General features: G+C 42.4%; 1 protein-coding gene across 1 annotated transcript in view; it reads left to right on the top strand.

The window, feature by feature from the left end:
* LOC143280818 (dynein axonemal assembly factor 10-like) overlaps nucleotides 1–25,579 on the top strand; it is a 43,210-nt gene that overhangs the window by 4,875 nt on the left and 12,756 nt on the right. Inside the window, exons 2-6 of the mRNA XM_076585517.1 lie at nucleotides 8,327–8,427; nucleotides 9,133–9,263; nucleotides 11,258–11,359; nucleotides 17,775–17,890; nucleotides 20,343–20,477. Coding sequence (XP_076441632.1) covers nucleotides 8,327–8,427; nucleotides 9,133–9,263; nucleotides 11,258–11,359; nucleotides 17,775–17,890; nucleotides 20,343–20,477 — 585 coding nt within the window. The remainder of the gene's footprint in view (nucleotides 1–8,326; nucleotides 8,428–9,132; nucleotides 9,264–11,257; nucleotides 11,360–17,774; nucleotides 17,891–20,342; nucleotides 20,478–25,579) is intronic.

Genomic DNA, 25,579 nt, shown 5'->3' with positions numbered 1-25,579 from the left:
GATGGGGCTGAATGAGAATAAAGAAAATCAGCGAAGGATCGGGTTTTAACACGGGGAGCAAGAAGCTGCCGTGAATCAGAAGATGATCTGAGTTGTCAAGGGGTTGTGAAGGTTTGGGTGACTTCTCTTAGATACTAAGGGGCAGCACCCAAAATGGAATTGAATTTGAGAGTTGCGACTTTGTACTGAATGCTGGCAGAAATTGGTAACCAGGGAAGAGAATGCAGTTTTTGTTTTAATTATTGAGGAAAACTGATAAGGAGTGAGTTACAATTATCAAGTCTGGACAAGACAAGAGAGCACACCAGAGTTTGTGTTGCTTGATGCTTGATGGAACGGATCTTATGAATTTGAAAGTATGCAGCCTTGCAGAGATTGTTAACGTGCTTCTTCATTGAAAGGTTTGAATCAAAACGTCTACATCTGAATCTCCAATTTTAACAGAGGAAGGTAAAGTGTTGTTTATAGACAGTCTGTTTGAAGAAATGATAATAGCTTAAGATTTACTATCGTTTAATTGTAGTTTGTTTTGATTCATCTATGCCTTAACACCAGCAATACACTGTTAAAGTACTCCTAAATGAGCATATATCAGGTAGAAGACGCTTTTCCACTTGACAATGATTTGCATACTGGACCACATGGAATGGGCATGGAAAGGGGGTTGCATCATATGCAAAAGAATATGCAAAAAAAGGTGTTGAAAACTTTGTCCAGTAAAGGAAGTGGTCCCAGTCAGTGGATTTACACAACTGTGAAAGCTGTGTTTCTGATAATGGATAGCTATAGCGATAGATTAGGATCTCTCTTGTCTGATGATTGATTTGAACACTAAGGTGAATGGCAATGACAGTGATGAAACTGACAGCCCGTTTGATGGTAATTCACTCTGTCTGTCCAGTCAGATAACCAAGTTATAAGAAACTGTAGGGAGAGTTGGACAATACAAGGTCTTCAGAGAAGAAGCCCCTCTCAGTCAAGTGTTTCGGCCATTAAGTTGGCTTAACTCCTTACACTTTAAGGGGGTTGGGCAGCACCCAGTCATGACTCATGGATGCCCTTGTATTGCCACCTTTTTTTTTTCTTTTTTTTTTTTAAACCTGGTCCTCAGTAGGTTCAAACCCACGCCTCCAGGGTGGTCACATATTCAGGACTCAGTCACCTTTCTGGCAGGTTTTTAACCACTGAGCCATCGTATGCCTAGTTTGAGTTGGGAAATTTCATTCCTCCTCATGAAAGAAACCCCTCAATGAATAGCTTACTTCTTGTGTTAACATTGTGAGGATATATCCTCCACAGACCACCTATCCATTGCACCCCAGCAATTGAGTCAAAACCACAAATATGTTTGGCAGCACTTAATGTTGATTTATATATATATATATGAAAAGTAGAAGCTGGTTGTTTAACACAAACATTGGCATATCACCAGCCATATTAATTATCACTTTTTTTAATAACTAAGTAGTCTGAAGATCAATGGATAATCATTGATTGAATAACTTGGTGGAGTGGTTAGAATTACCAGCCGCCATGGCGAAGTGGTTAGCGTTGCAGACTGACAGCTGGGAGGAAGCGGGTTCGAATCCCAGCGGAGGTGGGTTTTTCAGCCTGCGGCCGGCTCCTACCCAGAGTTGAGTGTGCTGTGGGCTTAAATGAGGAGACTGGGACCACACAGTCGAGTGTCATCCACTTCATGGATGTGTCTTTGGGTGTGTTGCTTTAATTACCTGACCAACACTGCAAGTGTCTGTATCTCTCGGGCCTGGTTGACACCGGGATATCATTATGAAAGGAAGCGTAGAGTACAGCCTTGTCACGAAGTCCCAAACCAAAATGAACCTCCATAGCAACATTGTCATCATCATCCTCATCCTCATCGTCCTTCATCATTAACCTTCGCCGGACGGTGCTATTGACTATACACGGAAGACGGTGTGGGTCCGTGTGGACCCATGTCCCTCAAAGTGGGAAAATCATGTCCACCCTTCCACAGACGGTGTGGGTCCATGTGGACCCATGGCCGTCATAGAAGGAAATTTTGTGTTCATCCCTCCGAAGACGGTGTGGGTCCAGGTGGACCCATGTCTATAAAGAGGGTTATTTTAATCCGATTTTGGCGAAGTTCTCAAAATACTGTTCCATCCTGCAACAGTGGCGGACAGTGGCGCTTATGCTTCCATCACAGCAGAATTTGTGTGTTAGTATGTGTGTGTGTGTGTGTGTGAGGCATGCCTACTGTTACTGAGAGCCCGTATTTGTCCCGGAAAATTGGTAGAATTGAATAGGTGTCCCGGAAATACGGATGTTTGCTGCATGTCCCGGAAAATAAAAAAAATCAGACCATAACATTTTCCCCCAGTATTGAGTGGGTACAAGTGTACCCATTGATGGCTTTCTGACCATTGCCGAAGACACTTCTTTAAGACTTATGGAAACATGGGTGCAACTCTTCCGCGGTCCTGAGACTGATTTTAGGTTTTGGTCAAAAACGGAACGTCCATTTTCTGGAAGAAAAAAGGAGGAAGAAAAACGCCCACGAGTTCGTGTTATCTAATTGATGGCCAGTGAGACCTGTCTGTAGTCAGTCCAAGAGAGCAATGTACTGAATGGCTGTGCCCACCTTCCTCCCTCCCCAATCTTCCTCCACCTCCACCTCACCCTTCCACTACCACTGGCAGAGCTGTCAAAATCACTGCAGCGCTATTCTGGTCCCTTCACTACCCCCCTCCCCTCCTGTACTTTGACTGCTCAGTCTCTCTCTCTCTCTCTCTCATTCTCTCTCCTCTCACCTCTCACTCCCCCTCATCTCAGTGTGAAGGTCCAGTGTGCTGATAAAAAGAAAAAGAAAAGAAAACAGCCAGAAATAAGCATTCTGTGGAATTATATTCATAAGTGAAATCTAGTCAACACAAACATGACCTCAATTTTCCTCCTTTCCTTCCGATCCCCTCACTTGGCTACATCCCTCACTCCTCTTGTTTCCCACCACCAGACACCACCTCCCATATGCATACTTGCCCTCCACTCTCTCTGAGTCTCTGCCACCAATGGTGAGAGAGGGGTGGGGGTGGATAAAACCACACAGTCAATGAGTGTGGCAAAATTGGCACTGAGCCAGGACAGTGACCACTTGCTCTGGCTGAGAATCCCGGACTGTTGAAATTAATATGACCAGTCACATACCCACCCCCACCTCCCTCCAGTCATCCCCCTTCCCCCATTTCTTTCCTCAAACCAGCACACAAGTCTGTCAGCGGAACAGACACTACAGCAGCAGAGACCAGATGGTCAGTTATATCGGTACAGTACAAACTTGTGTGATAAGTACATTTTCCTTGTAAACACAAACACACACACACACACACACAGAGGAGAGGTCCTCCCAAACCTCTTAAAAATCAATTATTTCGTTTTCTGGCAGGAGTTGAGTTGGCCCTGGATGGTCAGCTGGGCCACACTGAAATCAATAGTACTAATAGTGATGATATCAATTTAATGTGAAATCTGCAATAGATAAATAATACAGGTGTATATGAGGAACTTGAATCACAGCCTTGGACATGATTGCATGATGTCACAGACCTTCAGGAAGGAACACTCTGAGAAGTAGCCGTTCATAAAGCTGGGGAGGAAAAGAGACGCGTATGTGTTTTGCGACATCAGTCAGACTGATGACAGATGCATGTTTGCTGAGATGTTCCTGAAAATTTAACCCTGTCCCTGATTCTAATGTGTGTTGTTCTTGAAAAGCAAATTTGGGGGTGGGCATGCCTGGTGTGTGTGTGTGTGTGTGTGTGTGTGTGTGTGTGTAAACTGTATGTGTATATGTTGCATGTCTGTATGTGTGACACTAAGGAATGTTACCTGAAATGCAGACTATATTTCTAAGGCAATTAGGCTTCAAGCAGCAAGAAAAAAGAAACATAAAAATACAAGCAAGATCAAAACATCAAGAACACCAAGCAGTAGTAAGAAACACACACACACACAAAAGAACTCAACAAGCAAGAATCATGTTAGGTCATGACATTGTGTAAGAGCCAAATACCATATCTTTACTGCATTTGGTATAGCTGAAGAACATGTATGCATTTTAGAATTCTCATGATCTGACACGTTCAGCGTTTTTACTTTGAGCACGCACAGGAAGGGTAAAGAATTTGCATGTGGTCGGGACAAACATGCTGACTGCATTTCTGGCACCTCTGTCTCACTTTTCAATCAGCCTACCATGAGCAGAAAAAGCAGCAGGGGGCAGCTTCACTTGATGTTCCAGGATCAGAACTGGCTTGCCTCTTGTGCAATGTGCTGGCAGCTTCACCTGATCCTACTGTCTCAGACTTGTCTTGCCTGACCGTTTTTGCTCTTGGCATTTTGTGCCCTTCTGACTCAAGCTCAATCCTCTTGATTGAACGTTTCATCAGATCAAGAGTGCCCCGGTACATGTTTGTGTGCATGAGATGGCGCTTCATGTGTGGCAACATCAGGCTTTTACTGATGCATTGGATGAATGCACTCCGTGCATCTTTCTTTGCAAGAGAATCATCTTCAAATTTGATTGACCAGACACAGCGTGCAGCCACTGTAGCAAGATCAATGATGTTGGCAAACATGACAAATGGCCAGCATTTGGAAATTCTTTTTGAATGAGGTATAAGCATGGGCAAGCTTATCCAGAGAGTCTACGGCCCCCTTTGTCTCATTTTGAAAAAGAACAATCTCAGGCTTCTGCTTGGGGGCCCCTGGCTTCACCATCCCTTCGTCATGCATTGAGCTGAGGAGAATGGTGTTCTTCCTTCTCTTCCCCTGGTAATTAACAAGGGTGACAGTCTTATTGTAAGCAAACTCGCTCACGTGAAGTGGGAGGTTTCTGTTGCTTTTGAAAGGGTAGGGTAGAAACCTTTTGTTGGATCTGACTGTCCCTACGACTGTCAGGCCATTGTTTTGGGTTCCAGGGACCTGACTAGGGGGACGCTTGAAAATGTTCTTAGACGGCGTCTTTCTTTTTCCGGTCACTGGAACTTTGCTCCATCTTGTTCCGTCCTTTGCTGTATATGTGTTGGAATCTGGTGGCACTTCTTGCTCCTCACCTGACTGAGAAAAGACTTCTTCTTCATCTTTTTCGAAATCTGGTTCATCATCACTAGGGGACTCCGCATCAGGCTCAGGTGGAAGAAATTCTTCGTCACTAGTCATCGCCACTTTCTTGTTCGTGGTCCTGGGAACTGGCAATCCGTGTTCTTTGCTCATCTGGGGTAACCAAAAAAAGAAGAGATAGGTACAATATAGTCAGATATGATTCCATAAATTTGCAGTTATGATTTACACACACACGCGCGCGCGCGCGCACACACACACACACACACACACACACACACACACACACACACTGTCATCGATGAAACCCGGGCAACATTGTAAGCATTCGCAACTAAAAATGACAAGCAACAAAAATGCAGACTCATGTGAGCACTTGTAAACAATTAACCCATAAACACTAGAGCACCAAAACAGAGAGAGAAAGCCCCCCCCCCCCCCCCCCCCCCGCCCCCCCACCCCTTGTCTCCCCAGACACATACGTAGACTACAGGCAAACATACACACATACAACAATTGAAAGTGAAAGTAGGCATTCATACCAAAATCATCTTCTAGGGATAGGAAAGCAAAACAGTGGGTTTCATTGGTTTTTATAAAGCACATACGTTAATCCCCCTATCCACTCCTCTATCGGCACCTGTGAACGCATGAACTACTGCGTGAGTACACCTCTGTGATCGTATTCTTCAAGCCTTTTTACGTTATTGATTAGTTTTGGCTAGCTTTGAGATGCAACTTGAACTGAGACAGAGACAGATACAAACCATAGATACAAGCCATTTCTGCACTCCCCAAACCCCCGACCCATCAATCTTATTTCCCCTAATAAATAGTCAAGTGGTTTAAATTCTAACTCAAAATGTTGATATACTCACCAAAATTACGATCTTCCTCTACGTGGGCGCAGGTGACAAGTGCTTCAAAAATGTTGGGTCTGTCCATGACGGTATCAGAGTGACTGTCCAGCCTCCATGAGAGATACTCGTAGCAAGGAGACAACGTGGGAAAAACCCACCGCTTCATCAGAACTTGTTACTTTCAGAAATGCCAGTATCGGTTTCAGTTTCTCTCTCCAGCATGCAAAGAGGGGTCCTACAGACCTCCCCATTGTCGCCCTCTGTAGCCAAGGGTTACAATTTTCCTTCTTTGCGAGCCATGGGTCCACACGGACCCACACCGTTTGCGGAAGGGTAAACACAGTTTTCTTTCTTTGCGAGCAATGGGTCCACACGGACCCAGGCCGTCTGCGGAGGGGTAAACACAGTTTTCCCTCTTTGCGAGCCATGGGTCCACATGGACCCACACCGTCATCAGTGACTAGTTAAAATGTCACCTTTAATTACTTTTTGAAATTTTAGAACAAGGAGGGGATTTGTGTGTTTGGAGCATATCTAAAATTTCATTGAAAAACATCTATAGATATACGAGATATCGGCATTTAAAGACCCTTCTGGGTCCACATGGACCCACACCGTCCGGCGAAGGTTAACAATATAAAAAAACCAAAAATGTCCCAAAGTTACCAGCCGCCGTGGCAAAGTGGTTAGCGTCGCGGACTGACGGCTGGGAGGACGCGGGTTTGAATCCCAGCAGAGGTGGAGTTTTCGGCCCGTTGCTGACTCCTACCCAGAGTTGAGTGTGCTGTGGGCTTAAATGGGGAGACTGGGAGTGGGACCACATGGTCGAGTGTCATCCACTTCAAGGATGTGTCTTTGGGTGTGTTGCTCTAATTACCTGACCAACACTGCAAGGGTCTGTATCTCTCGGGCCTGGTTAATGCCGGGATATCGTTATGACAGGAAGCATAGAGTACAGCCTTGTCATGCAGTCCCAAACCAAAATGGACCTCCATAGCAACATCATCATCGTCATCATCATCCTCCTCCTCCTCCATCATCAGTATAAACAAAACAGTCTCGAGTCTGTGGCCTTTCATGCCCTGCTCTCATGGTGACCTCAGTTTCAATACCCCTCCACTTCTGTGCTTGGGGTGAGTCCTGTCAATGTCTTCAGTGTCGGCAGATTCATGGGGCACTGTTGTTTGAGGGATGTGGTGGCGGTCTCCACTCTGGGAGGAACGCTCACTCAAGTCTGGCTCCACGACTAAACCATTATTGTCAGTAGGGGGCTTAGTAGATGGTGTCCTAAGTATGTTAAATCAGAACAGGCACCACTGAACACTACCGGAGTGACTCAGCAGCAGTAGAGGGTCTCCTCTGGTGTGTGGCCTCCTGGCGACCTAACATTGATGGTTCCCTGCGGACTGCCAATGCTTGGAGTGTGACAGACAAACCCGGGTGTGGATGTGTTTGGGTGACTTGGAATGAATGGCATGGGAGCAATGCCGCTGAAACGGTGCAGATGACAGGGCAGCAAAAAAAACCAAAAAACAACAACAACAACAACAACAACAACAAAAAAAAGAATTATTGGCTGTCAACTAGGAGTTCAAGGGTTCAAACCTTTTCCAGACTTTTTCCTCCTCCTTTCCCAGATTATTCCATATTACTACCATACTCTTTACCACTTTGTTCAAAGTTATGGTCACACAGTACATGAAAGGCAGTATGGTACCATATTTTATCAACTAGCTGGTATCTCCGATTATGTCATAATGGGGAAAAACAAACAAAAAAATTCACATCATTTGTTTTGTTTTTTTTAATTCATATTCCAATGGCAATTTTGGAGTTTGCACTTGATTAGAAGATAAAGTTGAAATCAAACTATGGTTTAGTGGTGAAGCTTCTGAAACCCCAGGCATTGGATTTTGACTCTTTTTAAGCTCCACATATATGCTTCAATGTTCAGATTTTGAGGACATTCCATTTCCAGATGAAAAAGAGAACTTACAGTGTCTGCAGCAGTTTACATATGTGAACTTGTAAATGTGTAACTATTTGCTGTCAATTCATTGTCTGTATTTTGATTTTTCAGGTCTATTTGGTGAAAATAAAAATTCAAAAGCCAGTTTTAAGGGATTAATTATTTCAACTGATACAGTGACTGAGTATTGATGGAATTGATAATTTATGGACAAACACACACACACACACACACACACACACACACACACACACACACACACACACACACACACACACACACACACACACACACACACACACTTACACACACACATGTAGTAACAGACCAGTGAAAGTACTTGCTTTGTCAAAATATGTATATTTCTGCATATTTGTTCCTGCTGTTTTTGTTGCAGATTGAAAAGTCAAAGCCTTTTAAATGTGGCACATTTGGAGCATCAAGCATACAAAACAGACATCTGGCTACAGGCGACTTTGATGGAAAACTGAATATTTGGTAACTATTGGTTTTCAGTTTAACAGTAATAATACCAGGTAATGTAGAGAAAGATGAGAACTGTTTTTGTTTGCAGTTATTTTGTGTGTTGTATTTTGAACAAGGTTTGGGTTTGTTTTTGTATATATGTGTGTGTATGTTTTTCATGTTTTTCCACATGTATGTGTGGCAGTTTGTGTAAACATATTGGAACATGAGAGAGGGAGAGAGAGAGTGTGTGTGTGGTGGGTGTGTGAGTGTGTGTGTGTGCGCGCTTGAGAGAGAGAGAATGGGTGTTAAGTCAAAAAGGATCATGTTACCCCACTTTAATGTCAGCTTCATTGGTTACCCATCCAGTACAAAATTGCCTTATTGGCTTTCAGCACTTTGAAGGATATCTCCCATCTTACCAATCTTCTGCCTTTCCTGTTCACTCAGGTCTTGTGCTGAAAAGCTCCTTCCAGTCCCCCAAACCTCTTCAGAGACACTATCAAACACCTTCTATCTGGAATTCTCTTCCTCTGGATTTCAGTCACTTACCAGCACTGTCCTCTTTAAAAACAAACTTGAAAACCCACCTTTTCATTTGGTGTGATGAAGCATAGCTAATTGTCTGCATTCTTCCTCCTCATACCCACCCCACTTTAACAATTAAACAGCTGTTGCAACTTTTTTTTGGATAATATTCTTTGTGAAGTGTAAAGTATATTTTTTCATTTATTTCAGGAATTTGGAAAGTCTTGAACTGCCTCTGTATTCAGCAAAAGGCCACAAAGAGATCATCAACTCTATAGATGCTGTTGGTGGACTGGGCATTGGGGAAGGGGCGCCAGAAATTGTTACCGGCAGTCGTGATGGTGAGTTGTTGCTAAGTAGAAGCAAACACAGAAAGTCTGCATCATTAGATGGATCATCAGATGGCAGTGTCTGTATTATGAATAACAGCAGAACAGCTGAAGATTCATCTGAAAAGAGTTTACTGATGGCAGTACAGTTTTGCGATGATTTATTTAAAATTACAGCACCAGATACTTTTTTTCACAATAATTTCAGTGTAAACTAATTATGGCACCTGTGAAAACTAAGCCTAGGGATTTCCCCTGATTGTCACATGAAACAGGAAGTCTGGAGGCTTTAAAAAAAAACCCATTTTAGCATCTGTTTCTTAGCTCTCTTTCTTTTTCACACTGAGCCAAACACTCATTTTTATGTGAGATCAGTTGTCTAAGATTTAGAGTAGTCCTTGCATAAAATAATGATTTGTAAAGAGCAGATGCAGCAAAACCTACAGTAGTAGCAGCAACAGAAGTAGGAATAACAGCAAAGGTTTAGAAAACACTGTTGGCAGTGATTTTCAGCACAGTGTTTGACATACTTTGTAGTTGTAGATAAACTGGTTTTACTTACTTTAACTTATCAGACCGCTTGTACCGGAAAAGTTTCACAGTGAGACGAAGTCGGTGATCTGTGGCAAGATGGGAGGCCTGGATTAGCGCCATGCTGCAGTACAGAGTGTGTCTGAAACTCCATCAATCCACCACCAGTGTGTTTTTCATCTGGTTGTGAAGTCTGCGTACTTGGTGTTGTTGGCTCGCAGGACTGGCTGATTAACTCCACTGGCATTTTTGTTTGGTGACCAAACTACTGAATGCGTTGGTGCGCTCTGTACTGGTTGATAAATGTAGCACCAACCATCTTTCTGGTGTTGTCATTTCTGACCCTGTCCCTTCTGGCTCCACCAGCTGCTCAACGGAGACATCTTGTCTCACAAGTTGTGAATTTGCACTCCAGGGCTTTGTTCAGGGTCCAGGTCTGGCAATGATAGGCCAGGTTGGGAATTGAGACTGTGTTGATCAGTTTGCTTTGGTTTCTATAGGTATGCTCAGGTGCCTTCAGGAGGGATGCTAGTTTATAGCTGGCAGTTTGCCTTCTGGACAACTGGTTTTACAAAAGAATGCATTGAACACAAGGAAACAAAACAACCTTTTTCCCTGTCATTGTAATCTTTCAATACAGCTTTGTATGAGCAAAGTTTTTGAGCTAATTTCTCTTGCCATTTTACTGCAACAAGTTTTTGACCAGAACAGCAGAGCAGATTTTCTGTGGTATGATTGCTGCGCAAAGTAACTGATTGTGAATGTTGCATGAAAAGGCACATCAGGTTTTTTGGTGTTGGTTTTTTTTAGATATGAAAATCCATAAAAAGTAAACTTATGGCATCATTTTTGTCTTTTTGTATTCTGAAATGAAAAAAATTGCAAATATATATGTATGAATGTGTACTTTTGTATGCACACATGTATGTATGTACACAAGAAACCATGTACATGTATTTATGTTTGTATTTATTTTTTATGTATTTATGTATGTAATCTTTATGTTTGTATATGTGTATGTGAAGAAATATAGATATATCCATATTTGTTTAATACTATTGCAGTCTTGCTGTGAATTCCAGTTTCCTTCATGTATATGTGTTTTCATGTGAAAGGCATTGTCAGAACTGAGGGTTTTTTTGGTTTTTTCCACCTTGCACCCCACCCACATCTTCCTCCCACCCCCCTCTCCTCCAACAAATCAGTGAGGTGAACAGCAGTTTTCAGCCATTAAGATATACTTACCTCTTCAGTACAGACTACTGTGACCTGCCAACACCTCCTCACCTCTTTACTTGACAAAGAGTCTATGACTCGAAATGTTGCTTTTATCTTCATCTTAAGGTAACTTTGATTTTTAGCCATCTTTTATCATTTCTAAGTTTGAGAAGAAAAGAACCTTCTTTGCAAGGGTTAAACTTAAGAGAAATTAAAATAAAAAGAGATAAGAGAAATGTCAACCTTGCCTTGTGCAGGCACAGTGAAGGTGTGGGATCCCCGACAGAAGAACGAACCTGTTGCCACCATGGAGCCAGGGGATGGGGAGACCAAGAGAGACTGCTGGACTGTTGCCTTCGGTCAGTGTTGCCACTATGCTTGTCACTCCAATTATCATTATCAGTGAATGATTAGTGTGAATGCACAGAGATCACTTGCTAGCAGTCTGTGGAGTGTGGTTGTTTGCTTACTCTTATGTGCCTTACAAACAGCAGACTTAAAAGGTTAAGTTACAGGCCGCATAGCCTTTTATGGCCATCAGGGCAGTAAATTCATGTCTACTGTGTTTAGAGCTTGGTACAGGGAGGCAGGGCTCAATCATCTCCTTCCACCATTTTAGCCTTCACACCAGGGTGGAGAAATGAAAATGAGAGCAAAGTGCCTTTCCCAGTAAAACACAACACCATGCTGAAACGGGCCTCCAACCCTGATGACTGGTGAACACTGGATGAACAGTCCAACACCTAACTGATTGTGCCATGGCACCTCCTACAACAGACTGCCTCCATGGAAAACATTCCCTAGTGCTAGCAGCTTCCCACTTGTAATTTGAGTGGTCACACTTCCTAATTTTGTAGAAGTATGAAATATGCTAAGTTCTTTAGTAATCAATGCATTCTTCTGCTTGCTGTTTTATGCATGGGTATGCATTTGCAAATTGTGCATGCAGATTGTGATGTCAAATTGATCTAGAATTATTTTCAAAGATCTGCACAGTGAGATATTGATATTGTGACATCCAGTAATTGTAATTAAAGGTTGTTGTATATTTGGCTTAACCCATTCAGCGCTTGTAAGACATAAGCTGACATGCTGCACAGAGTATTGCAACAGTGCCTTTAAGATGTCCACAGACATCCTGCATCAGTTCTGATTTTTCCTTCATCAGAGTTTGGTTCATTGAATATAAACAGACACTGAACGGTTAGTTTAATGTGTCTGGATTATAAGAATAAATGAGCATACACCAGGTAGGAGATCCTTTTCCTTTCGATAATGATTTGCTATTTGGACCACTTAGAACCTAAAAGTGTGTTTGCCTCAGATGCAAAAAAGACATCCGAAATTTTGTCCAGCAGATACAGTGGTCCAGTCAGCAGATTTACACAACTTAACAGGCTGTGCAGATGATTATAGATTGGTATAATGAGAGATGGATCTACCTTGTCTAATGATTCGTTTGAACTCGAAGTTGATGACAACAGTGACAGAATTGTCAGCAACATCTGACACTTAGTTCAGTCCATCTGTGCAGTCAGACATCGTTTTTGAAGGAGTGACTACAACAGACAGTGAAGGTGCATTACTTTCACATAGTTTGGGAAGAGAGGGAGGAGAGAGAGAAATGGTGTAAGACAATAGGCTAGACAGAGGGTGTGGAAGGAGGTGTGGTCAGTGAACTGTCTTCTCAGTGTTCAACTGCCAGAATGGACAAAAGCCAATAATCCACAATTTTCATGAAATCCATTGTTGACTGACAATGGACAGGAAACTCATAGTGTTATTTTTTCATGCAGTTTGTCACTTATTAATTGACCAACTTCTTTGTAGAGGAGACAAACAGGATACACAGCAGACACTTTATCAGCTCAGTTGCAACAGGGGGGAGTGCGTATCATCAAGCTTCTCCCTCTAAAAGGTGACGTTCTTAGGTGTAAGAAACACTTTATTGCTCAGTTTCTGAGAACATGAGACGGGCGCAATAGCCTTGTGATTAAAGCGTTGGACTTGCAGTCTGAAGGTCCCTGGTTCGAATCTCAGTAACATCGTGTGGTGGGTAAAGGGTGGAGATTTTTCCGACCTCCCAGGTCAGCACATGTGCAGATCTATTTGTGCCTGAACTCTCTTTGTGTGTATACGCAAGCACAAGATCAAATATGCATGTTTAAGATCCTGTAATTCATGTCAGCATTTGGTGGGTTATGGAAAGAAGAACATACCCAGCATGCACACCCCTGAAAACAGAGTATGGCTGCCTACTTGGCAGGGTAAAACGGTCATGCATGTAAAAGCCCACTAATGTAAATTTGAGTGAACATGGGAGTTTCAGCCCACGAACGAAGAAGAGAATGAGAACATGATTTAACCCTTTGAGCCCTGAGTTCCTGAGCAATTTTAACCCTTCTGCCTGAGCTCCTGAGCCAAAATTTGCAAATAATTGGTATTAAACCCTTTGAGCCCTGACCACCGCTTTACCGGTGGCAGAGAAAAATGACATAATGCCCGGCCACCGATTGAGCGGTGCGTAAACACTTGAAGCGTGCAGAGTCTCAACCTGGCCCGTCAGGGCAGAAATCAGGGACAAAACGTGCGAGAAAACAACTGTACACAATGCAGCAAGTAATTGATATGCTTGATGATTTATCGGAAGTAGAGTATGACAATGATTACTCTGATAGTGATGTGAAATTCGAATCGGATGATTTTGCTACAGATAGTGATGTTGAAAATTAATCTGAGCATGCAGAATCAGTTGATCAAAGGAGGCATGTCAGGTTGAGACTCTGCACGCTTTATGGTAGAAATCGATCTTTTTTATCCAAAGCACATGCACAAAACACAGTGAAAAGGCGCGGCAATGTTGGTACTATGTTCGCTGACGTCAGAATATTACGGTTTTTCTGATTGGCTCTTCAATATAAGTCAACCAATAGCAAAACACGACACAAGTGTTTATGCACCGCTCAACCAGTGGCCAGGCATTATGCCACCCCTCCCCACCACCGGCAAAGCGGTGGTCAGGGCTCATAGGGTTAACAAACTAAGTACTGCCAGTTAGCTCCCCTGACTTTCGCCACAGGTGAACCATTTGTATGGATAAGAAATAAAATCACCAAAAAACAAATGTTAGAATTTATGAACTGAAAACTTCCAGACTGATTTGTAAATGACAAGTTAGTTGGGGACAAAATATAAAACTTCCTCCCTTCTTATGCTATCATACAGTGAGATGATTTAAAAGTATCTTTTTTTTTTTCTTTTTTTTTAATTTGCATACCCTGATGACTTGTAAACGAATCCAGGAAAGCACAAAGAGTTTGCAACAGATTAAATTCAGAACGTCACATAGTCATGATAGGGCCCCTTCATCTAATTCTGTTGTCTGCCTTGTGACTGTGATGAAACTGGGCCAGATGCCATTGTTAACACATACTGTTCACATGAACCAGTCACCTCGAAAGTACCTCTCCTGCTTGCACACACAGCAACACACACTGCATTTATTGGTTGCAGTGGAGAGGGGAAAGGTCTGTTAAGATATTTTTAGCTCATAATGTCATTATGGAAATTAGGTGCCACTCCAAAAATTCAAAACAATCTAAGGCCCCGATCGGGGCCCTTTGTCTGAAACAGTTGTAAACAGTAGGGCCCCGATCGGGGGCTTTCGTACAGAGTGACTTGAATATTTATCTTAATTGAACACATGTTTTTTATTGTTGGGACAGTTATTCACTTACATGTCTACAAGAGCTGTGATTTTTATAAATTTATAAACTGTTTTCTTCAACAGATATTATTTGACAAGCGTGCTATTTCCAGCTGTATTTTCTTTGTTTGTTTTCTGTTTGGATGTCATTCTGTGGAGGCAGAAATAGACTTTTTTGATGCACAAAAATTATCTTCACTTTGAAATAATTAAATAGTTATCATCAATCAAAATAATTGGGAAAAAGCCCAGATTAAGAATCCACATTGACTTTACGTCACACAAATAGTTACTTTCTTTCTGTGTCTCAAATAGTTTTTGTGCTATTGAATTTTTAAACACTTATTACCCTTGAACCCTCCAAATTCCCAAATCCCCTGCCAAGGGGAGAGCTTTTTTTTCTTTTTTTTTCAAATCTCTAGCAGTGAATAGGTTAAGGTAATGCAAATACTTGAATCTACATGAAAAATAGTCATTGCTGATTATTGAAGGAACATATATACATTTTTTTTAAAGACCTATGCTAAAAATAAAGCAATATTGAAAAAGATCAAAGTAAACCTTTTTAACCTCTTCACAGTTGAATCTTCGTCAGATGAAATCAGTGTGACATGAAGTTTAGTTGTTTAGGTACTAGTTTTGTGTACTTCTCAAAGTATCAATGGTGTAACTGATTTTGCTGAATTATAGTAATGCAGTAATAATAATAATGGACATTTACATAGCGCGTTTCTCCAGAAATACTGCTCAAAGCGCTTTACATTTTGTTCCCCACTCCCCGCCTCCCCATCAGTACTCCACACACACGGTAGCAAGTGCCAGAAAACACTCACGCAAATGAACATTGGAAACCACCCACCCACCCATGACACCCTCCAGAAAACACATCCCTGCAACACTCACTCAGGCACGCACACACTCACGAATGCATGGACACTCGCCAGCACCCTGCCACACACACACGGCAAACAGCCTCTCCACAACAAAACATGCACCCAAACCCAGATCACACCAAGAAAAAAAAAAATTAAAAAAAAACAAAACAAAAAACCCAGCTGTTGGAAAAGATGTGTTTTCAGAGCAGACAAATGATTTCAGAGAGACAGAATGACGCAAATTTTCTGGTAGTTTGTTCGACAATGACAGAGCCTGGAAAGAAAAAGATCTTTGACCCTGTTGCTTCATTTTTACAATAGGGAGTTTTAAAAGCCTGGTATCAGAAGTGAGAGTGGAAGAGAGGAGTAACGTTCAGATTTGGAGGATCTGAAAATAAGTCAAGCAGCATTGTTCTTAACTCTTTGAAGTTTATCCAGTGAAGTTTTTGGAATGCTGACAAGAACATAGTTGCAGTAATCAATCTACAAATGTACAGACTAATGTTTTGGTTGCTTCCATAGACAGGTAATGGCGAATAGAGCTAATTCTTCGCAACTCAAGTTAAGCTGAATTGCAAGTGTTTGAAATGTGTTGCTGAAGAGACAGACTGTGGTCAAGACTGATGAGGCAGTACACTGATTAGGAGACAAGAATGACAGTGTTGTTTACCAGAAGAGAATGAGGGAGAGATAGTGGTTCATAAATTACTTGGGGCAAGCAAGCAACAGTTAGTATTTTTATCATTTAGCTGAAGTTTGTTGAAGGTCATCCAAGACTTAAAGTCAGTTATACACTTTTGCATGTGTCATCAGTTTATCAGTTTCAGCAATAGAAGCCGACTGATAAAGTCGAGCGTTGTCTGCGAAGCTCTCATGCGAGAGACAGTGACTGTGTATAACATCAGACAGTGGGGTATTATACAGAACAAACAGAATAGGGCCAACGACTAATCCCTGTGGGACACCATATGATAATGGAGTTTTGTTAGAATATTTGCCACAGACAGTCTGGGTTTGATTCTTTAAGTAGGACTGAAGCCAGGAAAGAGCAAGAATGTGAATGCCAAAAGAATGTTGAGTCTTCAATGAGAAGTGTATGTTCAATTGTATCAAATGTTGCAGTAAGATCTAAAAGAGCAAGAACTGAAATTTTGTCATTGTCGAAACCACAGGGAATGTTGTTTACATTCTTCAGCAGTGCTGTTTCAGTACTATGGCCTTGTCAGTAAGCAGACTGATGGTGGTCAGAAAGATCATTCTGCTCTAGGTGTTTAAGAAGCAGGGAGAGGATGACTTTTTCTAAAATTTTGGAAAGGAAGGACACATTTGAGACAGGTCTGTAATTTTTCAGATTGTTTTGATCTAAGGAAGGCTTCTTTATGAGGAAGACACAGGCTGACACCCTGACCTGTAAGCTCTGTCTTATCTCAGTGATATGACAGTCTTCCATGGACAAGCATACTTGTAAGCAGCAAACAAGTTTTCAAGTTTGGTAGAAGAAAATAAAAGTTTTTGAAAATGATTACATCCTGGAAGTGGAAATGAAACATGTATCTCAATATAATTCACATAAATCTTTACTTAGTGTAGGTTTGTATGTGCCTTTCTGTACAGTTGGGTGCCTGGCATGGAATTTGTATTTCTTTCCTTTTAATTATGAACGAGAAAAACGAGGTTGTGTCGTCTTACTGCCTTCGAGCAAATCAGTGGGAAGCGATTTTTAGAATTTGTGGATTTCAGAACGAATCTCAACAAAATAAACCATTAATGATATGGAAATACTGCTTAATTCAGGAGACTTACAACCTATTATTACTATGACTGTGAATATTTTTTCTCATACTATGTTTAAGCCAAATTTGGTATTGGCAGACAAAGTATTTCCAGAGAAAATGGCAGTGTTAAAGTTTACCACGGACACACAGAAACACACACACACACAGACAACCGAACACATGGTTATAACATAGACTAACTTTGTTTACACAAGTGAGTCAAAAAATAAATAAAGAAAGAAAATAATTCAAACCAGCCTAATATCATGCAACCACATTGGACTCTGCAACATCAGACAGTACAATCAAGAGAATTAGAAAGAACAGGTAAGAATGCTTTTAAACATTCATTGTGTGTGCTCTCATGGGTATGTGTGTGTGTGTGTGTGTGTGTGTGTGTGCATGTTGTGTGATGCAGGTCATGCCTACAATGATCAGGACAGGTGTGTGGCAGCAGGGTATGACAATGGAGATGTCAAAGTCTTTGACTTGAGGGCCATGAGTTTACGATGGGAAACCAACATCAAAAACGGTGTAAGCATTTCTTCTTCACATTCATTCACCTAATTTTGATACATGCCTGTACTTTTCCGTCAGCATCACTTAGTGGGTTATGTTTTTTTTTGTAGTTTTTGATGGTTTCACAGTAATGATTCTCATTTCCAAATTATTCAGACAAAAAAAAAAATTACTCTAAACTTAAAATGTTGTTGTTTTTTTATTACTGCTGTATTTTCAGGACCCCCAGTATATGTTTGCGTGCAATATGTGTTTTGTGGCATTGCATTTGTGTTGTAAATGTGTTGTTAAGTCATTCAGATGAGATGAGTAACCAAGGTCGCCCGTGGAGCTTGCATGTAGTGCACATAAAAGACCCCATGGCAACGAGAGTTGTCCCTTGCAAAATATGTCGTAAAATCCACTCCAGTATACATGTGTGTGTGTGCGTGTGTGTGTGTGTGTGTGTGTGTGTGTGTGCGCATGCACATGTCTAAAGCTTGACTGAATGACACAGCAAACGAAAGATGAGTGCAGAAAAGTCTTGTACATACAAACAGCACCTAAAACATTCAATGAAAGTTCCAGCCTTTATATTAACATTCCTTTTCTGATTACAGCCATTGAGTGAGTAAACAAAAAAGGGCATTGTGGGAAGGTTGATATCAAGTCAACTTCCATTATGGCCCTACACCGCAAATACAAATTATTGGCAGTGCAATATGCAACATTCTCCCCACCTTGGAGTCTCCCAGACTCCAACACTCACCCATTACTTCCGAGAAACACAAATAATGAAATAAACACTTTTATCCTTCCAATTAACACTTTCAATGACAAATAATATTCTGAGATGATATTAGACTGAAATAAAGGCTTAATTCAGATTACCCTTTGAAACATTAATTTTCAATTAAGAACTGATATATTATACTTTGAAAATAAAGAGAAACGTTCACATTGTTCCTGTTCTGATGCAAACAGTCCGGGTTAAGGCAAGAGGCCAGGGCGGGATGACTGAAGCAGTCATTCTCTTTGACACTGGCTCTGACAGATCCTGCATTTCCAAGGATCTAGTGGACAGAGTAGGCCCAGAGTGGTTGGGGTCAGAGGCTCTCACTTATGCTGCATTCGGTACGGATGCCACAAGTAGAGTCAAAGAAAGAAATGTGTACAGTGTGCAGCCGCAAGGGAGTAGAAGTGAGGTGAGGTTGAAGGCAACCAAAATCCCCACTATTCATGTCCCTCTTTGTCAGCCCTCTGTCCTTAGGAGTGTTTTGACCTCCTTTGGTGGTGATCTTGGATTTGATTCGGTTCCAGTAGGCCAAAAGGTGAAGGTGGATATCCTTGGGGTCTTGATGCATATTGGAAGCTGATGACCAGCGAGATGAAGTTTTTGTCTCAGAGTTTGGTAGCTCAGAAGTCTGTGTTTGGCCGGGTCTTGTCAGGGTGCATGCCAGTTGCAAATTCTGTGCTGAGTCCCGTTAGGGTTACTCATCAGCTGTTAGAGTGTCCAGTTTGCAGAAGGGAGAAATACAGTGTCCCTCCCATCGAAGAATGAATAGGCAAAACAGACTCTTCTTGACAACAAGCTGCTTGCCAAATCTCATCTTGACAGTTTGAAACGTCAACTCAGTAAAGATCCAGACATGGAGGTTCGATATCATGAGGTTTTCTGTGGCATGCAGAAAGGTGTCATTAAGAGGTACCTACGGAGGAGATGGCTAATTGCTGTCCGGTGTTCTATTTGCCACAACGTCCAGTAGTCAAGGAGTCCAGTATGACTACCAAGGTACGTCCTGTCTTCGAAGCTTCAGCCAAGGGTTTCAATGGTGTGTCCTTAAATGACTGTCTAAACACAGGGCCCAGTTTCCTGCCTGATCTGCCTGGGATTCTGATGCGCTTCAGGCATTGGAAGGTTGCGTTGATTGCTGATGTCACAAAGGCATTTCTGCAAATCAAGGTATGTCCTGAGGATAGGGGCGTGCATCGCTTTCTGTGGAATGACCAAGGGGTCATTAAGTTGATGCGATTTGTTTGCGTGTCCTTTGGGAACAAAAGCAGTCCGTTTCTGCTGAATGGAACTGTGAAATATCATTTGGCTCAGTATCCTTCTTCTTATGTGAAAGAGGAACTGAAAATCAGACACCTGTTCTAATGCAAACAGTCCCAGGCATCAGCACCAATTTTCATGTGCAGAAAAGTCTCGTACTTACAAACAGCATACAAAACGTTCAGTGAAAGTTCCAACCTTTATTTTTACATTCCTTTTCTGATTACAACCGTTGAGTGAGTAAACAAAAAAGGGCATTGTGGGAAGGTTAATATCAAATCAACTTCTGTTATGGCCCTACACCACAAATGCAAGTTATTGGTGATGCAGTATGCAACATTAAGTTTATCAATCAATATTGATCAGTCAGTTAGTGTACTCTTCAGCTTTTTTTTTTTTTTTTTTTTTTTTTTGTTTGCTTTTTTTTCTGTCTAGGTTTGCTGTCTGGAGTTTGATCGCAAAGACATCAGCATGAACAAACTGGTGGCCACGTCGCTGGAAGGCAAGTTCCATGTCTGGGACATGCGCACACAGCACTCCACTAAGGGCTTCGCCTCTGTGGTTGAAAAGGTGGGACACAGACCTCCAAGAATCAGGCTTTGGTTGTTTGTCTATTCACAAAAGGAATTTTTATATCTAAGTGTGGTGGAGAATGGAGATTATTTGCATTTACTATGCATGTAACTGTGTGTAGGAGAATATGCTTGACCTGTATATAAATTCATGTTTGTGACAGGAAAGAGAAATACAGGACGAGCAAGGAAACTTGGGAGAAATAAACACAGAAACATAATCAAATTAACTATGAAATCAATGATCAAATAGCAGCAGTGTCTAGTGTTTGAATACTTAATGTACTTAGTTATTGGATATTACAATAAGCTAACAAAAAAAGTTCAGAAGTGAATTGAACTGAATTAGTTTATTTAATTTTAAGACTAAAGTCCCATTTGAAGGGGACTTAATGCTAGAAAGAATATGCATATTTTGCTGTTTTATGTCCTGCGTTAGCTTTGATACCAGCCAGCTGTTGACATGTATCAGGCAAAATGATTGAAAAGACTGCAGATAACCTCTAGATATTTGAGGTGAGCTGTAGTTCTATGACAGTTGTTGGCAGGTCTGTGCTATTCTCAAATCAGCAACTGTTTTGAGTAGGTGAAAAGTATGTGGTGAATGAAGACTTTTAAGCAAAGGTGTCCTTTCAGAGTCTCTCTATTCTTCTGCAAATGACCAATTCTTTTGTAATCCCAAAATCAAACAGGAGAAACATGGTGAGAGAGCTTTTAGTTCTTCAGCTGTTAAAAAAGTCCCCATAGCCTTTTATAGCGGTAAGGGGAGTGAACCCATATTCATTGAGTCCAGGGTTTTGCATAGGAAGGCAGGGCCAGATCCACTCAACTCCTGTAGCTGTACAAACCTGGAATTCATTGCCTTTTTTTTTTAGTCCATCACAGTCCTCCACTCATTTTCTTTAACTTTATGACAATGTACCATGCTGCGCAGAAAACATAGCATGCATATCTTCATGATCATGTTACTTGCCATTTGACACGTTGCACACACATCTGCGTTTTTACTCAAAGAGTCAAAACAAAAATTTCCTACCAATGGTCAGAGGGGAAAAACGGATTCTACTTTGCAAGAATCCACACACGAATCAAACAAGACTGGTAGTCATGTCAATTAAAGAAGTTGTTCAGAATGGTTCTGTCAATGAGTAAAGCTGTTCAAAAAATGAAGATGAATACAAAGAAAATGAAGACGATTAAAGTGAAGGCTTAGTCATTACACATGAAAGTAAAATTAAGGAAGATAGTGCTACTGGTGGGACACATGTTGAATTCTGTGTTTAATGTGGCAGTGTGTTGTAGAGTACACATACACTCGAAGTCTCTTTGTTTAGATGTTTTTAGTATTTATTTCAACATAATGGAGTGTCATGCTGTCTGCCCGAATTACGACCGGCTGCTTCCGGTTCATCACGTGACCTCTAATTCTTAGTTAAAGGGAACTAACAATAATGGACATAATTCAATATGAGAACATTACATCCCTCCCAACATTGAATGAAAACTTTACATAATATATGATTTAAATTTAAATTGAATTGACTTAGAAAAAGAAAACAAGCTCCTGCTTAAACAAGCTCCTGCTTTAACAACATTGAAACTTTGATCAAGAGACTTTTATAAATGATAGGATTCAGTTATTTTAAACATGAAATGAATTATCACACTCAGTCCAAAAATAATATGAATCAACGTTTGAACTTGAAGTTAAAATTAAAGAAAGGTTTATCTTTGGAAACAGTCTCCGTAGCCATGTCAAAATGAAACGAAGCCTTCTTGGCATAGTCCAATAGATTCAGCATTGAGTCAAGTTCCATTGCTCATCAAACAAACCAACATAACCAAATACATGTACACTAATCTAGTGTTTACTGGTGCAAAGTATTATTTTGTTGAAGTGCATGATAATAACAGGAATCACCAGGTTCATTATTTTGTTTGCCTGTAATGCGTAATGATTATCAGCTTCTCCTCCACCTATTTGAATGAAAAGAGTGATCTAAATGATAAATTAAAAAAAAAAAAAAATTGCGCCTACTCTATAACTCCACAACTATACTGGAGTTATGGTCTAGGTAAACCGAGCCAGTAGGGCCTTTCTAGGGTTATACCTAGCTAACTATGCACCACAATGAAGAACACAGAATTTGATGACCAGGTAAATCCAATGTTATCAGCGGCCAGGTGTATATGGGTACTGCTGATGGTAGTGATGCTGGAGCGATAGTCCATGACGGTTACTGATCTAGCACATAGTCCTGCAAGTGTCCTGGTTTGCGGACATTTCTACTGCTCCTGCGGAGTTGGGGTTGGGGTTGGGGTTGCGACTGGGGTTTGGGTTTCGGCTGCTTTGGACTGGGGAGTGACTGGGGAATATGTTTGGAATTTGACTGGGGCATGGGGCTGGGATGTTGGACTAAATTCTCAGTCTGTATGGCCACGGGCGGGGAACTGGGAAGTCTGCGGGGTGGGGTTTTGATGCGACTGCCGTTGCTGGTGATGATGTCCTCTGCGACGGCTGCTCTTGCGGCGATGACGTCGTCGCTGGGGATGTCCTCATCCTCGGTGAGGGCCTCGTCCTCCTGCATCGCGGGCTGTGTCGTGTCAGGAAGCCTCCGGAACATCGCAGCGTTGCGGGTCACTGTAGAGCCATCGGGTTTGAGGGCAGTGACCATAGAGCCCTTGCTCGCTGTGACAACGAGCGGCTTAGGCCAGAAGGGAGTGGAGAACTTGTCCTGCTTGGCCTGACGAACCAGGACCTTATCTCCTGCGGAGATTCTGCTGGGCTTGGCGTGATGACGACGGTCAGCAGCAATCTTCATCCTTTTCTTGGCATCACCATCTCGCTGTCGTAGCTCTTTGTCGACTGGGCTGCTCGACGGTTCGTGCAGCTGTGGCATCTTGGTTCTCGGTTCTCGTCCGAACATCAGGTAGTACGGCGAGAAACAGGTAGTTGCATGTGGTGTGCATCTGTACATGCGAAGAAACACATACATGTCCTGTTTCCAGTTCTTGTGTTGGATTTTGGCAGAACGAATTGACTTCAGAAGCGGTTTGTTGAACGTCTCTGCTTGCGAGTTTGATCTTGGCCACAAGGGTGTGATCTTGCGATGCTTGACGCCACACTGTGTCAGAAAGTTTTTCCATGTAGTGGATCGGAACTGTGGTCCATTGTCTGTTTTGATCACTTTTGGGAAACTGAACTCGGCAAAAATTTTGTCCACGACTGGAATGATGGAGTCAATGGTTGTCTTGCGAACGATTTCGACGACTGGATACCGGGAGTATTTGTCTTGGATTACCAGAAGGCTCTCGCCACTTGGTAATGGTCCGCAAAAGTCCATACTGAGATGCTGCCAGGGTCCTGGGGGGAGTTCAGACATGGCAAGTGGCTCCATGTTTCTCCTGTTGGTGTTTGCTTGGCATGGAATACATTCGCGAATGGCCTTCTCAGCTTTTGTAGTCATGTTTGGAAACCATACCTTTGAGCGTAGGAGCGCCTTGGTCTTGTTGATACCTTGGTGACCTTCATGAGCTAACTTGATGACTTTGTCTTGTAGCGCACTCGGAATGACCACTAGTATTTCCTGGAGTAAGATGTCTTGCTCAGCATTGATGCTCAAACTGTCTTTGACGTTGCGGAATGCTCTGAATGTTTCCGCCTGCATGTCTGGTGGGCATGTGTGCCATCGGCCTGTTCGGACCAACTCCATGATCTTCACCAGTGTGGGATCACCTGTGGTTGCTCTCCGGATGTCTTCTGTGGTGATGGCGACTGGGGTGTTCGTGTCGGTGACGAACTGTACGAATTCTTCCGCTGCTTTCTCCTCTCTGGATGAGACGGTGCCAGGGATTGGATGTCTTGAAAGGTAGTCTGCCGGATTGTCCTTGCCTGGCTTGTACACGACCTCCATTTTGTAGGGTTGAAGTCGCATGGCCCATCTTTGAATTCTGGCGGGGGGTGACGGCTTGCTCCAGATGGTGGTTAGGGGTTTGTGATCGGTGACCACTGTGAAGCTGCTGCCACGAACATAGATGTCAAAATGTTCACAGGCCCATACGATGGCTAGCGCTTCTCGCTCCGTTTGAGAGTAGCGCTGTTCTACTTCACTCAGGGCCCGGCTGGCGTAGCATACTGGCTCGTTTTCTTGAGAAAGAAGAGCGGCGATGCCCACAGGGCTGGCGTCCACCAGTATCACAGTTTTCTTGCTGGTGTCGAAGTACACCAGGGTTGCTGACTCACACAGTGCTTGTTTCACGGCACACAGAGCTCTAGCTTCTTCTTCGCCCCAGCTCCACGGCACGTCTTGTCTGGTGAGATGACGGAGAGGCTCTGTGATGGTTGCAAAGTTCGGAATGAACCTGGCACTGTACTGCGCCATTCCAAGAAACGAACGGAGTTCGGAGCTGTTCTGAGGTTCTGCGGCGTCCTTGAGCGCGGCGACCTTGGCTGGGTCAGGTCTGAGTCCGTCGGCACTGAAGATGAATCCGTAGAACTCGATCTCCTTCTTTCTGAACTGGCACTTGGAACTGTTCACGGTCAGCCCAGCTTGATGGAGAGTGGTGAGTAGCTTGTGCAGATTTCTATCATGTTCTTCAGCGTCTTTGCCAAAAACTATGATGTCATCACTGACGTTGCGACTACCTGCTACATCAGCTATCACAGTTTGTATGGTGTGTTGGAAGATCTCTGCGGCTGAATTTATGCCAAAACTGAGACGTTTGTAACGGTATAGTCCACAGTGTGTAGAGAACGTTGTGATTCCCCGGGATTCAGGTTTGAGTGTCAGTTGATGGTAGCCCGATCTCAAATCGATCTTGCTGAAAACTGTTGCGCCATGTAAGTCGGTGACCAGCTCCTCGATCGTTGGTGTGACATGACGTGTCCTCATGATTGCCTTGTTTGCGTCTCTCATGTCTACGCAGAGTCGTATCTCGGCTGGTTTCTTTGGCTTCGGTACAGTCACTATTCTTGAAACCCATTCTGTCGATGAGTCTGACACTTTTTCTATGACATCCTCCTTTTCAAGTTTTTCAAGCTCTTTCTCCACTTGGCTCCTGAGATGGAACGGTACTCGCGAGTGTTTTCTAGCAACAGGG

The sequence above is a fragment of the Babylonia areolata genome, chromosome 4 (genome assembly GCF_041734735.1).
Source record: "Babylonia areolata isolate BAREFJ2019XMU chromosome 4, ASM4173473v1, whole genome shotgun sequence".
Classification (NCBI taxonomy): Eukaryota; Metazoa; Mollusca; class Gastropoda; order Neogastropoda; family Buccinidae; genus Babylonia; species Babylonia areolata.
Note: the sequence above shows the minus strand (reverse complement) of the source record. Positions and strands in the feature narration are given on the sequence as shown.